Source organism: Lepidochelys kempii, chromosome 3, assembly GCF_965140265.1.
Source record: "Lepidochelys kempii isolate rLepKem1 chromosome 3, rLepKem1.hap2, whole genome shotgun sequence".
NCBI classification, from domain to species: Eukaryota; Metazoa; Chordata; order Testudines; family Cheloniidae; genus Lepidochelys; species Lepidochelys kempii.
The window spans coordinates 83,860,193-83,872,886 of record NC_133258.1 but is presented as its reverse complement, the minus strand read 5'-3'; the positions used below and the strand labels follow the sequence as shown (position 1 = coordinate 83,872,886).

The following is a 12,694-nucleotide window of genomic DNA, read 5'->3' as shown; positions in this document are numbered from 1 at the left end:
AAGGGACCTACTTAACCTGCTCTCCTGCTGCTGCCCTCTGGCCTAGGCTTTTCTTGCTTTTTGCCCCTGCTATTGGTTCCCCCCCCCCAGCCCCCGACCAGGCCAGATGCTCTCCCTCCTTTCTTCTTGTTCTTTTTTTCTTTCTCTGCTGTTGCTAGAGTGCTGACCGGCTGCCGGCCGGCCGTTAGCCCCCCCACCCCCACCCCACTTGCCGTTGGATGCTGCTGCTGTTCCAGCTGAACCACCCTCTGAGAGAGGGGGGGCCTTCTGACCTGCTCCCCAGAAGGGGGGAGTGGAAGCCCCAGCCCCCAGACTCAGACACTTGCTCTTTGTCTGCGGACCCATCTCTGGCTGAGAGAATTTCTTATCATTCGCTATGGCATCCCTGGAATGTTTGCAGCTGCGACCCGGAACAAGCAGAGAAAAAACGGCCTACCAGAAGAACGCCACCCAGGGAACAAAGCCGTCTACCAGAGGAAAAACTCGCCATGGAGAGGGCCTAAGACTGAGTAACTTTCGAACTGTGCTCTCGTGTGGGGGGAGGCCTTGACTGTGTCTTAACTGTGTTTGTAGGGACACAGGGGGTGTGGCACGGAGCTGCCCCCCATCCATCTGTGTCCTCCCAACCCCCACGCTACCATCTTCACAACTGCCTCCTCCACCATCTTTGCTGGCTGTCAAACATCTGTCTCTGGACTTAGCTGCTCGCCCTGATTCCACCACGTGGGCCAGAAGCACCAGCCAACCAAACAGGACTCTCTGGACAAGCGTACGGTGGTTCATGTGCCCCTTCCCCCCTCCCCCCCCCGAATTGTCCACCCCACAGCTTGTCCCTTTCTACCTGACCCCAACTCCTGTCAATCACCTGCCACTGCCCCCACTGGGGCATCGGCAATGGATGCACCGGGGTGACCTCCACCGCTGCCATGCCCATTGCCTCCCCAGACTCCAGGGAAGCTGCCCCAGCCGGCGGGAAAGGCCAGGGCAAGAAGAAGGGGAAGGGCCCCGCTAAAACCACCAGGCCCTCCGTGGCAGGGGCCACCCCCACTGCTGCAGCCCCGCCACCGACCATGGCTTCCTGCCCCGCTACCCCCTCCACCAGCTCTGCGGATGTCCCTCCCTCAGCCCCCAGGATGTATGCCCGGGTGGCGGCAACCCCCCTGCCTGCTGCCTCGTCGTCTCTCCCGCTCACCACCTCCGCCACCATCAATAGCGGCCGGGGCCCCTTTCCCACCATGACAAGGAAGCATGGAGTCCGATGCCTCCTGGTGCCTGCCTCACCCCACGTGGAGACCTACATGTGGGCGTTGGCGAGGGTGGTGGGGCCCTTGGCCATTGTGGCGGCCTCCAAAATGTATGGGAAGGTTGTCTTCTTCTTAGCATTGGAGGCTGCCGCCCAGGAAGTGGTGGAGAGGGGCCTGGCAGTGGGAGGGGTGTTTGTCCCCCTAGAGCTGCTAGAGGACCTGGGCGTCCGCCTGGTCCTGACCTCTGTCCCTCCTTTTCTCCCCAGTGCTGCCCTGTTACCCGCCCTTTCCACCCTGGGGAAACCTGTTTGTCATCAGCCCTCTCCTGTTGGGCTGCAAGGACCCCACCCTCCGTCACATCTTTTCCTTCCGCTGGCAACTGCAGCTTCTACTGCCGTCGGCGGCGCGTGACAGAGAGGCGCTCGAGGGGTCCTTCCTAGTCCCCCACCAGGGGGCCCGTTCCCGGGTGTATTTCTCCACGGGGGAAGCCCGGTGCTACCTCTGCTGGGTGTCAGGGCATGTCCAGAGGGACTGCCCCTTAGCCCAGCAAGGAGGGGCATCTGGGATCTCCGAGACCCGGCAGGACATCGGCCCCATCATTGCCGACGCCCCTGGCCGCTCGATACCCGAACTCGCCCCCCGTCCTCTTTGGACCACCACTTCTCCTGCTCAGGCCCAAGGGGCACCTCTCCTACAACACCCAGACGAGCGGGAGAGCCCCGCCCCCGCTGCTGATAATCTGGCAGGGCCTATGGAGGAGGGTGTGGCAGAGATACCACCAGGCATGGGAGAGAGCCTGCCCCAGGGAGAATCCTCCCTCCCTTATGCCACCTTACCGCCCCCCCAAACCCCTGAGCCATTGCCTTTACCCGCTGATACGAACCCTGCTAACCAGCCCCCAGATGATGCCATGGAGGGCTGGGCCCTAGTCCAGGGGAAGTGAGGCAAGCAGAAGGCTGGAGCTCCGCCTCATCTACCCGAGGCGGAGGCCCCCCCGGAAGACCAGGAAGGGGGGCACCGATGCCGAACCTTCCGCTTTGCCCACGAGTGCGTCCCATCCACTGGTGTCAGCCGGGAAAGACGTGGTAGCATCGGAAGGTAGTGTCTCCCCTCCACGGGAGACCCTCCTCTCCAAGACCCTCAAGGAAGCCCTTTCTGTCCTGATACTGCCCGAAGTCCCTGTGAGCCCTGAGGCAACCATCATGGCAGGTGCCAGCGGGGAGAACCCCAGGGCGATGGAAAGTGTCCTCTCCTCCACGTTCGAGGAGATCGAGGCCCTAGATCTGACCCCGGTCGCCCAGGGGAGGACGACCTTTTGCCAGCAAACCTCGATGTGGACGACCTCACTCCACTCCTCTTTTCCCCATGCTCTCTCCCCCTAACTGCTGCTTCTACTCCCACCTCCGAGGAGCCCCTGGACTCCTCCATCGATCCGGCCGCTGATGGCACCCCGCTGATGACCACCGAGCCTGCTCAGGTGACAGCCGGCGCGACGCGACTGGGACACGAGCCGCCAGGGGCACCCCCCGTTGGTGCGGAGCAATTGATTTCCTTCCCAGGCAGGGGCGCAACAGAAGATAATCCACCTCCTGGTGCTGTAGCCGCTAAATTCACCATGGAGCCCGCGCCCGGTATCACTGAGAGCTCCCTCCCCACCCCCTGAACCCTCGAGCCTGATCGGGAGGCGCCACCATCCAGCTGCTCACCTCCTGAAACCTAGAATCTTGCCTCTGCCCCTGCCCCTACCCCTATCCAGTCTACCTCCTGCGATGTTATCGCCGCCCCCGGGGCTGTCTCCTTCCCTTTTCCAATCGATGACTCCCAGGGAGCGGCCTTTGCATTCTCCTGCCCCGACCCATTAGGGGCTGCTACTTTCCCTCCATCGCCCCCTATTGCCCCAGGGCTTGAGGGGGCCTAGAAGCTCCAGCCCATCAGGCACCCAATCGGAGGTCCACACCCTGCTTGCCCGTTTTAGTGGGCCACAGGACTGCACCAAGGGCCCCACCAGGGAATGACCGGGAAACCGTAACCCCACCCCCACATGATCTGCGAGGAGAGCTGCGGAAGTTTTTAAGAGGATGTCCGTGGCTCCCGCAACAAGGTACAGCTTGCTCTCCAGCAATGGGGGGATTTTTTTCAAATCCTCCGGGCCACAAGGGCCCTTATGGGGGAAGATAAAGGGACGGGGAAGCAGGATGCCGCGGCCTACTGGCGGGTCCGCATCTTCCGTGACCAATTACTCACCTACGGGATGGGTCAAGGACTGTTGCGCGGCCCACTGGGGGATGCGAGCGTCCCTGCCAGTGAGAATCCCCCCTGGCCCTCCCCATGACACCTCTCACCCTCGCAACATTGAACACCTGGGGTTGTAGGATGGCTCTCCGCAGGTCCCAGGTGCTCTCCTTCCTTCGGGAGGGAGGATACTCTGTGATTTTCCTGCAGGAGACCCATACGGATCCAACCGCCGAAGATAGTGGGCAGCTGGAGTCGGGGGACAGGGTCTACTTTAGCCATTCCACGATTCGGCAGGCTGGAGTGGCGACCCTGTTCTCCCCCAACCTAGCCCAAGGTGCTAGGGGTCGCCGAGGCCGTGCAGGTCGCCTGCTGCAACTCCAGGTCTGTATAGAGGGGTTCATCGTTAACCTCATTAATGTCTATGCCCCGACGTCGGGCCCGGAGCGGCTGCAATTCTATCAGCAGGTGTCCGCCTTCCTCGGCACCTTAGATTCTCACGAGTGCCTAGTCCTGGGAGGGGATTTTAATACCACCCTCAAGGAGCGAGACCACTTGGGGACCGAGCAGTGCCCGGCCGCCGCGGACACCCCCCGGGAGATAGTTGAACATCACTCCCTAGTGGACATCTGGCATGACCACCACCTGGATGACACTTCCACATTCACCTTTGTCCAGGTGGAAGCCCATTGGTCAAGCCACTCCCGGTTGGACCACATTTGTTTATCACCCTTCCATCTCTCATGAGCCCACTCCTCCAGCATTCGGCTGGCCCCATTTTCTGACCATCATCTAGCCACCGTGACAGCCTCCCTCTGTGAAGAGAGGCCGGGGCCGGCCTATTGGCATTTTAACAACAACCTGTTGGAGGATGAGGGCTTCGTGACGTCCTTCCGAGAATTCTGGCTGGCCTGGCGAGGGCAGCGGCATGTCTTTCCCTTGGTGCGGCGATGGTGGGACCTGGGGAAGGTGCGCGCCAGGCTTTTCTGCCACAACTACACTCGGGGCACCAGCCGACGGAGAAATGCGGCGATAGAGCAGTTGGAATGGGAGGTCTTAGATCTGGAGAGGCATCTGGCCACCAGCCCCGAAGACCCACTCCTCTGTGGAGCGTGCCGGGAGAAGCGGGAGGAGCTCCAGGCCCTCGAGGACTATCGGGCCTGGGGCGCCTTTGTTCGATCCCGCATCTGCCTCCTTCGGGAGATGGATCGCGGCTCCCGCTTCTTCTATGCCCTGGAGAAAACAAGGGGGGCCAAGAAACACGTCACCTGCCTCCTGGCAGAAGACGGCACCCCCCTCACGGAAGTGGCGGAGATGTGCGGGAGGTCCTGAGCCTTCTACACAAGTCTTTTCTCCCCGAATCCAACCGACCCTGGCGCTTGCAGAGTGCTTTGGGAGGAGCTCCCCACGGTCAGCGTTAGCGACTGAGGCTGGCTAGAGTTACCGCTCACTCTGGCTGAGTTCTTGGAAGCCCTCTGTTGTATGCCCACCAATAAGTCTCCAGGCATGGACAGGCTGACTGTGGAGTTCTACCGCGTGTTTTGGGACGTCCTCTGCCCAGACCTAGTCACCGTCTGGGCCAAGTCTCTGCAGAGCGGGGTCCTCCCTCTCTCGTGCAGGCGAGCTGTGCTCGCCTTCTTGCCGAAGAAGGGGGACCTCCGCGATTTACGAAATTGGCGTCCCGTCTCGCTCCTCAGCACAGACTACAAAATCGTAGCGAAAGCAATATCGATGCGGCTAGGGTCTGTGCTGGCGGACGTGATGCACCCAGACCAGACCTACACCGTCCCAGACCGCAGTATCTTTGATAACCTATTTCTGGTTCGGGACCTTCTAGAACTCGGGCGTAGAGACGGTCTGTCATTCGCTCTCCTGTCCCTAGATCAGGAGAAGGCGTTTGATAAGGTGGACCACGGGTACCTGCTGAGCACTCTGCAGGTGTTTGGCTTTGGACCCCAGTTTGTGGGTTTTCTCTGTATGCTTCCGCAGAGTGTCTGGACCCTGACCAAGCGTAACTGGACCCTGACCAAATCAGTCAACTTCAGGCGAGGAGTACGGCAGGGGTGCCCCCTCTCGGGCCAGCTGTACACCCTGGCGATTGAGCCCTTCCTCTGTCTCCTCCGCAGGAGGTTGACAAGGTTGGTGCTGCGGGAGCTGGAGCTGCGGCTGGTCCTGTTGGCGTACGCTGATGATGTGCTCTTTGTGATCTAGGACCCTGGCGACTTGGCGCGGGTGGAGGCTTGCCAGGCCATCTATTCGGCAGCCTCCTCTGCCCGGGTCAACTGGGTCAAGAGCTCTGGCTTGGTGGTAGGAGACTGGCGGCAGGCGAGTTCCCTCCCACCCGCGCTTCAGACCATTCGGCGGAGTGCGGGTCCGCTGCTCTATCTCGGCGTTTGCCTTTCTGCCACCCATCCCTCTCTGCCGGAGAACTGGGAAAACTTAGAGGGCGGGGTGATAGAGCGGCTCCGGAAATGGACGAGACTACTCCGATGTCTCTCCCTCCGAGGGAGAACTCTGGTGCTTAATCAACTAGTCCTGTCTATGCTTTGGTACCGGTTCAACACCCTGGTCCCGGCCCCGGGTTTCCTGACCAACCTCCGGACATCGGTTCTGGGGTTCTTTTGGTCAGGAACGCACTGGGCCCCTGTAGGGGTTCTTCATCTACCCCTGAAGGAAGGAGGACAGGGCCTGAAGTGTCTACACACTCAGGTCCATGTCTTCCGCCTCCAGGCCCTACAGAGGCTCCTCTATGGTGTGGGCAGTTCGGCATGTAGCACACTGACGCACGCCATCCTGCACCGCATCCGAGGGCTCCGATATGACCAGCAGCTCTTTTATCTCCGTCCAGGAGGTTTTCTGCGAGACCTCTCTGGGCTGCCGGTCTTCTACCAGGACCTCCTCCGGACTTGGAAACTGTTTTTAACAACCAGGTCTGTGGCGGCCACCAAGGGAGCAGATCTCCTCGCGGAGCCCCTGCTACACAACCCCCAGCTCCGTGTGCAGGTGGCGGAGTCCCGCTCGGTGCGCCAGAGCTAGATCCTGGCAAAAGTCACAGGAGTCGGAGACCTGTATCTGGCTGATGAATCTTGCCCATATGCTCAGGGTTTAGCTGATCGCCATATTTGGGGTCAGGAAGGAATTTTCCTCCAGGGCAGATTGGAAGGCCCTGGAGGTTTTTCGCCTTCCTCTGTAGCATGGGGCATGGGTCACTTGCTGGAGGATTCTCTGCTCCTTGAGGTCTTCAAACTACAATTTGAGGACTTCAATAGCACAGATATAGGTGTGAGGTCTTTTTTAGGAGTGGTGGGTGAAGTTCTGTGGCCTGCATTGTGCAGGAGGTCAGACTAGATGATCATAATGGTCCCTTCTGACCTAAATATCTATGAATCTATGAAACCTCCTGGACTACGACCGGGGAGACTGGCTGGATCCCCTGATGCTCGCCCGGCGCATGGGGCTCTCCAGACCTCGTACCCCCACAGCGTGAACTTCAGGAGGTGAAGGCCGCTTTGCTGCCCGCTGCTCGAGCTTACCTTGACCGGGTCCTGCTCGTGGGCACGCCCCGCCCACCCTCTACCCCAGGCCCACCGGACCTTTTAATTGGACCCCTGCCCCGCAGATCCAATTGACCCCCACTACCCCTTCACTGCAAGCTGGCTGCATGAACTGCAGCCGGTACGCTTCCAAACCACGCCAAGGAAACATCTATACATGCTCGCGCTCCACACCCTTCACGCCCTCACCCTAGTGTCCCGCCCCGACACAAAGTGGCGAGACCTTCTGCCACCTTTGGAGGGTGAGCAGCCCCGGTGGGCCAGCCTATATTCCATCTTGGTTCCGAGGCCCGTTGGGGACATCAGTTGGCGGCTCCTTCACGGAGCTGTGAGCACGGGCACGTACTTGGCGTGGTTCACCCCCATCCCGGATACTTTTTCCTCTTGTGGTGTGAGGGGAAACCCTGGCGCACGTATATTTAGAGTGTGCCAGGCTGCAGCCCCTGTTCCAGCTCCTCACAAATCTTTTATTACGTTTTTGGTTGCATTTTTCCCCTCACCTTTTTATTTATGCACTCCCCATCCGTGGCCTCACAAAGTCGCAGGATCTCCTAGTTAACCTTCTCCTGGCCCTGGCTAAAACGGTCATCTATAAAACCAGAGAGAGGAAGTTGGCCGATGGAGTTTCCTGTGACTGTGGGGCCGTTTTCCGATACTCGGTCCGTTCACGTATCCGGGTGGAGTTCCTCTGGGCGGCATCCACCGACTCCCTTGATGCTTTTGAGGAGCGGCGGGCGCTGTCTGAGGTTCTCTGCTCAGTGTCCCCATCCGGGTCCCTTTGTCTGACCCTTTGATTGGGGGAGAGAGTAAGGGACCCCAGCCCCAGCCATTGCTGCTGCGGACACATCACCCTAGAGGGGTCTTTTCACACGTGGGTGCACGTGCCCCCCCGCCGGATTGTCCACCCCACAGCCTTCCCTTCTTGTTTGGTGCTTTCAGAGGAGGGAATTGTTGGTGACACTCAGGTATGGCACCAGGTAACTTGGAAGGGTGGAAGACCACGAGAGTCGAGGAAGGCCCCTGCTCTGCGCCCAGGCAAGCTTGAACACTTCCCTTCCCTGAAGCTGATGAGAAAACAATTGTGATTGGTTGCTGTGTTACACATTGCATATGCTGCTGTTTTTACTTTGTAAGTGTGTTATGCAAATAAAAACATCTTTTGCTTCAAAAAAAAAATCACTCTCCTGTAGCCATCTGGCCCGACCCTGTCACAGTAGCTACATTATGATAATATGAAATCACTAATGAAGACAGCCATGCTAGGCTAACAATGTACATGAAAACATACTAATTCACACATGGGATGTTTTATTAATTGCTTTAATTTTGTTCTGTATCTTGTACATTTTTTAGCTTTGGAAGTAATAGAAGAAAATATTACTGCAGGAACAGAATATGGACTTAAGGTAAAATCTACTGTTTTATTACATTTCATTGACATTCATAAGGCCCAATCTTGTTCCCCTTGAAGTCAGTGGCAGCTGAATGGGGCCACCATGCAAATATTATAAGATGTTATGCTTTGCATTTTCCTTTAGATGCAGGAATTGCTTTTTGGAGGTCAAAGTATTCCTGAAGAACTGATTACAAGGATGATTCTGAAAAAGATTGAGTCACCAGAAGTTGTTCACTTTGGTATGTGTTGTCATTTTTCAGAACTCTTAAAGTATGCCCCACCCTAGCCCTCTAAAACTTAATTTTGTCTTCTTGTATATCCATAGCATACGATTTTTTAAAATTCTGCTATATTGCAATCTGTCGGATTCAGTCAGACATTTTTGCCACCAGCACTGTAGAATCTTTTCATTGCTTCATGCAGAATATGGATATCTGTAAATTATGGTGACCTGAGATGGCATTTAGGGAACACTGTATTGATAGTAGAGGACAAAAGACTGCTATGTACTCATACACACACCAACAGAGTGATATTTTTCAGCCAAATTATATACTTCTGATTTTCTGTAATAAAAATGAGATACTATCAGAGACTGAAGTGTCAAAACAAATAGTTCTGGAACAAAATAATTTTAAAAAGGAATGAGTCCCAAGACCCAGATAGTATACATCAAAGTTCTGAAGGAACATAAGTATGAAGTTGCTGAGCTGCTAGCAAAAATATACAATCTCTCATTTTTAAACAGCTGCAACACTGGAGAACTGGAGGGTAGGAAATGTATCTTTTTTTTTTTTAAAGGCCGTATGGATGTTCTAAGGAATTATAGACTAGTAAACCTTATATATGTAGCTAGTAAACTGGTAGACACTATATTGAAAACAGAATAATAAAACACCTGGAAGCTCATGACACAAGAGTCTAATCAGAGCACGGTTTCTTTAAAGGAAAATCATATCTCACTAATGTTAGAATTCTTTGAACATGTCAATAAGGTAGTGGATAAAGAACCAGTTGTCATAATTTTGACTTTCAAAAGGTCTTTAACAAGGTCAAAAGAGGATACTAAAGAAACTAAATACTCATGGGGTGGGACACAAAGTACTGTCATCGATCAAAAACTGGGTAAAACATAGGAAACTGTAGGAATAAACAGTCAATTTTGTCATGGCAAAAGGTTAACAGGAAGATGTCTTAAGGATCTGTGTTAAGATTGGTATTGTCTAATATACTGATGATCAGTGAGAACTTTTTACACATTTTGCTATTTAAAGTAGTCAAGTCCAGAGAAGTCTGTGAACTTCATAGGGATTTAACTAAGCAAGGTGAATGGACAACACAATGGCAGATGAAGTTAAATATTAATAAATGCAAAATAATCCACATTAGAAGGAACATTTTGAACTCATTGTACGGTTTATTAGGGTTCTGAATTAACTATACCAAGTCAGGAAAGGGACCTGGGGATCATTGTGGACATCTCAATAAAACCTCTGCTTAATATGCAGCAGTGGTCAAAAAGCAAACATGATGTTAGGCTGCATCAGTAGTAGGATGGAGAATAATGTGTAAAAAGTTATAGTGCCATTATCTAAATGGGTGATATGCCCTTATCTGGAATACTGTGTGCAGTACTGGGCTCCCCTTCTCTAAAATGATAATGCAGAATTAGAGTAGGGAGTCATTCAGAGAATGGTGACAAGAATTATTAGGAATATGAAAAAACTCATACAGAGAGATGTTGAAGAGATTGGGGTTCTTTACCTTAGAAAAGAATGAGTAAGAGTGGACATGATAAAATAATTAATGGCACAGAGAAGGTAGATAGAAATTTCTGTTCTCATAACACAACAACAAGGGGACATTTAATGAAAGTAAAAGGTTGCAGATTCATAACTGGTAGCTAATAGGAAATAGTTTTCCACTCAACCCCTAATTAGACTCTGGAACTCATTGTCACAAGATGTTGTTAAAGACAAAAATTTGGCAAAATCCAAAAAAACTGGACATTCTTATATGGGGTAGAAAAATATTTAGAGTTATAATCGTTAATTATTTTTTAAAAGAGTATTGGAAGGGATATAAAAGCTGATGCTTCAGGATTTAAGACAATTTCTAACTACTGGGAATTAGGATTAGACTTCCATGGGGACGAGATTATCCTACATCTGCCTACTGAGAGTTTTCTTGCACTTTGAAGCATCTGGTGCTGCCTGCTGTTGCACACAGGATACTGGTCTAGATGGATCAGAAGTCAGATCCAGTATAGCTGTTCCTTTGTTCATTCTGGTCATCTGGAAGCCCTCAGCCATCAGCCTTCAAGGACAGAGTACCAAAACTGGTCCTTTACCACAGCAGGCAGAGTCTCTTTACAGAAGGAAATGTCAGGGTAACTTTAACTTCCCCCATCTCCATTCCAACCCAAATACTAGATCCGTAGTGCAACAGACAAGCTATGTGAGCTGAGTCAGAAACCACTTAGGATGGTCATCGTGACAAGCATGAAATCCTGAGATACTCTAGAGAAGTAATCATCTGCATGGACATTGAAGTCACAAACATTGTCAAGCATGGTGCCTCCAGTGCTACCACAACATAGAATATGATCAGTTTAGCAAAGGTTTCTGGTGTTTTGAATGATCAGTACAAAAACTAGCCCATCCCAGCCCAGGATTCAGACACCAGATGGGCACACTCAGATCTGTCACCAGGATGGTAGACTTTCTGCACTTGAAACTGGATGCAAAGAGCACAGATATGAATCTCACTTCTCCCCCTGTTGCCTTATGTTGCTCCTTATACATGGCTGGAGTCCATGGCTGTAGAAAGATCTAGGTTATGCAAAGGTGTATATATACTGTTGTAATTCTGACCACTGACCTTACATTGAAAAACAGAGTCTAGTTCCTACTCATTGTAAAGGAATTTGTTCTGCATCCCATGGATCTCCCACTTCCCTAATACAAGGATAACCCTCTATGTCCCAAGAAATAGTGATCCAATTTCTCTCAGAAAGCTCTCACCTCCAGAGCATGAGAGGTGATTCCTTCCCAAAATACAGTTACAGAATTCCTACTCCATATTGAACTCACCTCCATAGATCAGTGTGACTCAAGTCTATTTCCAAACCAAACATTTTCTATTCGAGCCCTCTTATTCCATCATTTTCGATCACCGTAATATTCCACCTGCCACTCAGCAAAGAACAGAATGACATTAGATGCTACTGAGCATGCATTATAAATAGCCTATATAACTTCATGCCCTACTAGTAATTGCTACATGATTCAGACTTTTCAGACTGGATTTCAAAGTAATATTTAGCACATATAAAATTGTTAGTGTCTATTTTGGGCTATTTTTCTCTATATTCATTAACTGAATTAACAGTCTTTGAGAAGTATATAGTAATCTTGAAAGTATTGCAGCTTTGTTATGTCACTTTGGGTAATCACAGGTAAACCTTAGCTAGCAATGTGTGTGGCCATGACAAATGGATTCTAGTTATACTTCTATCTAGATGTAATGTTTAAAACAGATAACTATAAATATTTAGTGTATTGAAATAACTTTCCAAAAGATGTATTTAACACATTTTATTTGGCAGGTTATGTTCTCAGTGGATTTCCTTCTCTCTCAGAGGAATACATGACTATTTCGGAGCAAATAGAGAAAATTAGAAATCTAAAATTAAAACCAAATTTCCTGATTAACATTAAGGTAATGACAGCTTTGATAACTTGCTAATCACTTTCATACTTATTCTTAAAATAAGATTAATATTCTATAGGAGTCAGAGTAATTTTTTTCATATATTGAAGTATAATAGCTGTTGCTAAGGGCCAAATTCTTCTTTTAGAATGGAGTTGTCAAAGAAGTTACGCTGGGTTTACACTGCTGTAATAGACAGCAGAATTTGGCCCTAAGGACCGATCCTACAAGGTATTGAGCATCTCCTATAACTTCATGAGGTGCTCAATGACTATAAATCCCACTGATCAGTTTTTAAGACTGGAACAAAAAGTACATGTTCCATGAAAATAAAGCCTAGGGGTAACAACAGGGTATGAATATTCTAAGTCAAAGCCAGTAGAAGTGCTATTTGAGACTATCTACAAATATTCTTGAGAAAAATTAGTTACATATTTGAGTGAAAAAACAAGTTACTTTGTAGTCCAGCCTTCCTTGTCTAATTGTCAGCAATGGTGAAAATACTACTTACAGATCAGTTATTTACAGATCAGATTTGAACTGAATCTGCAAACTCC

At 51.4% G+C, this 12,694-nt stretch overlaps 1 protein-coding gene across 1 annotated transcript in view; it reads left to right on the top strand.

Annotated features, from left to right (window-relative positions):
- AK9 (adenylate kinase 9) overlaps window positions 1-12,694 on the top strand; it is a 239,389-nt gene that overhangs the window by 23,191 nt on the left and 203,504 nt on the right. The window contains 3 exon segments of the mRNA XM_073336992.1: window positions 8,384-8,436; window positions 8,569-8,665; window positions 12,034-12,146. Of these exon segments, the coding sequence (XP_073193093.1) occupies window positions 8,384-8,436; window positions 8,569-8,665; window positions 12,034-12,146 (263 nt within the window).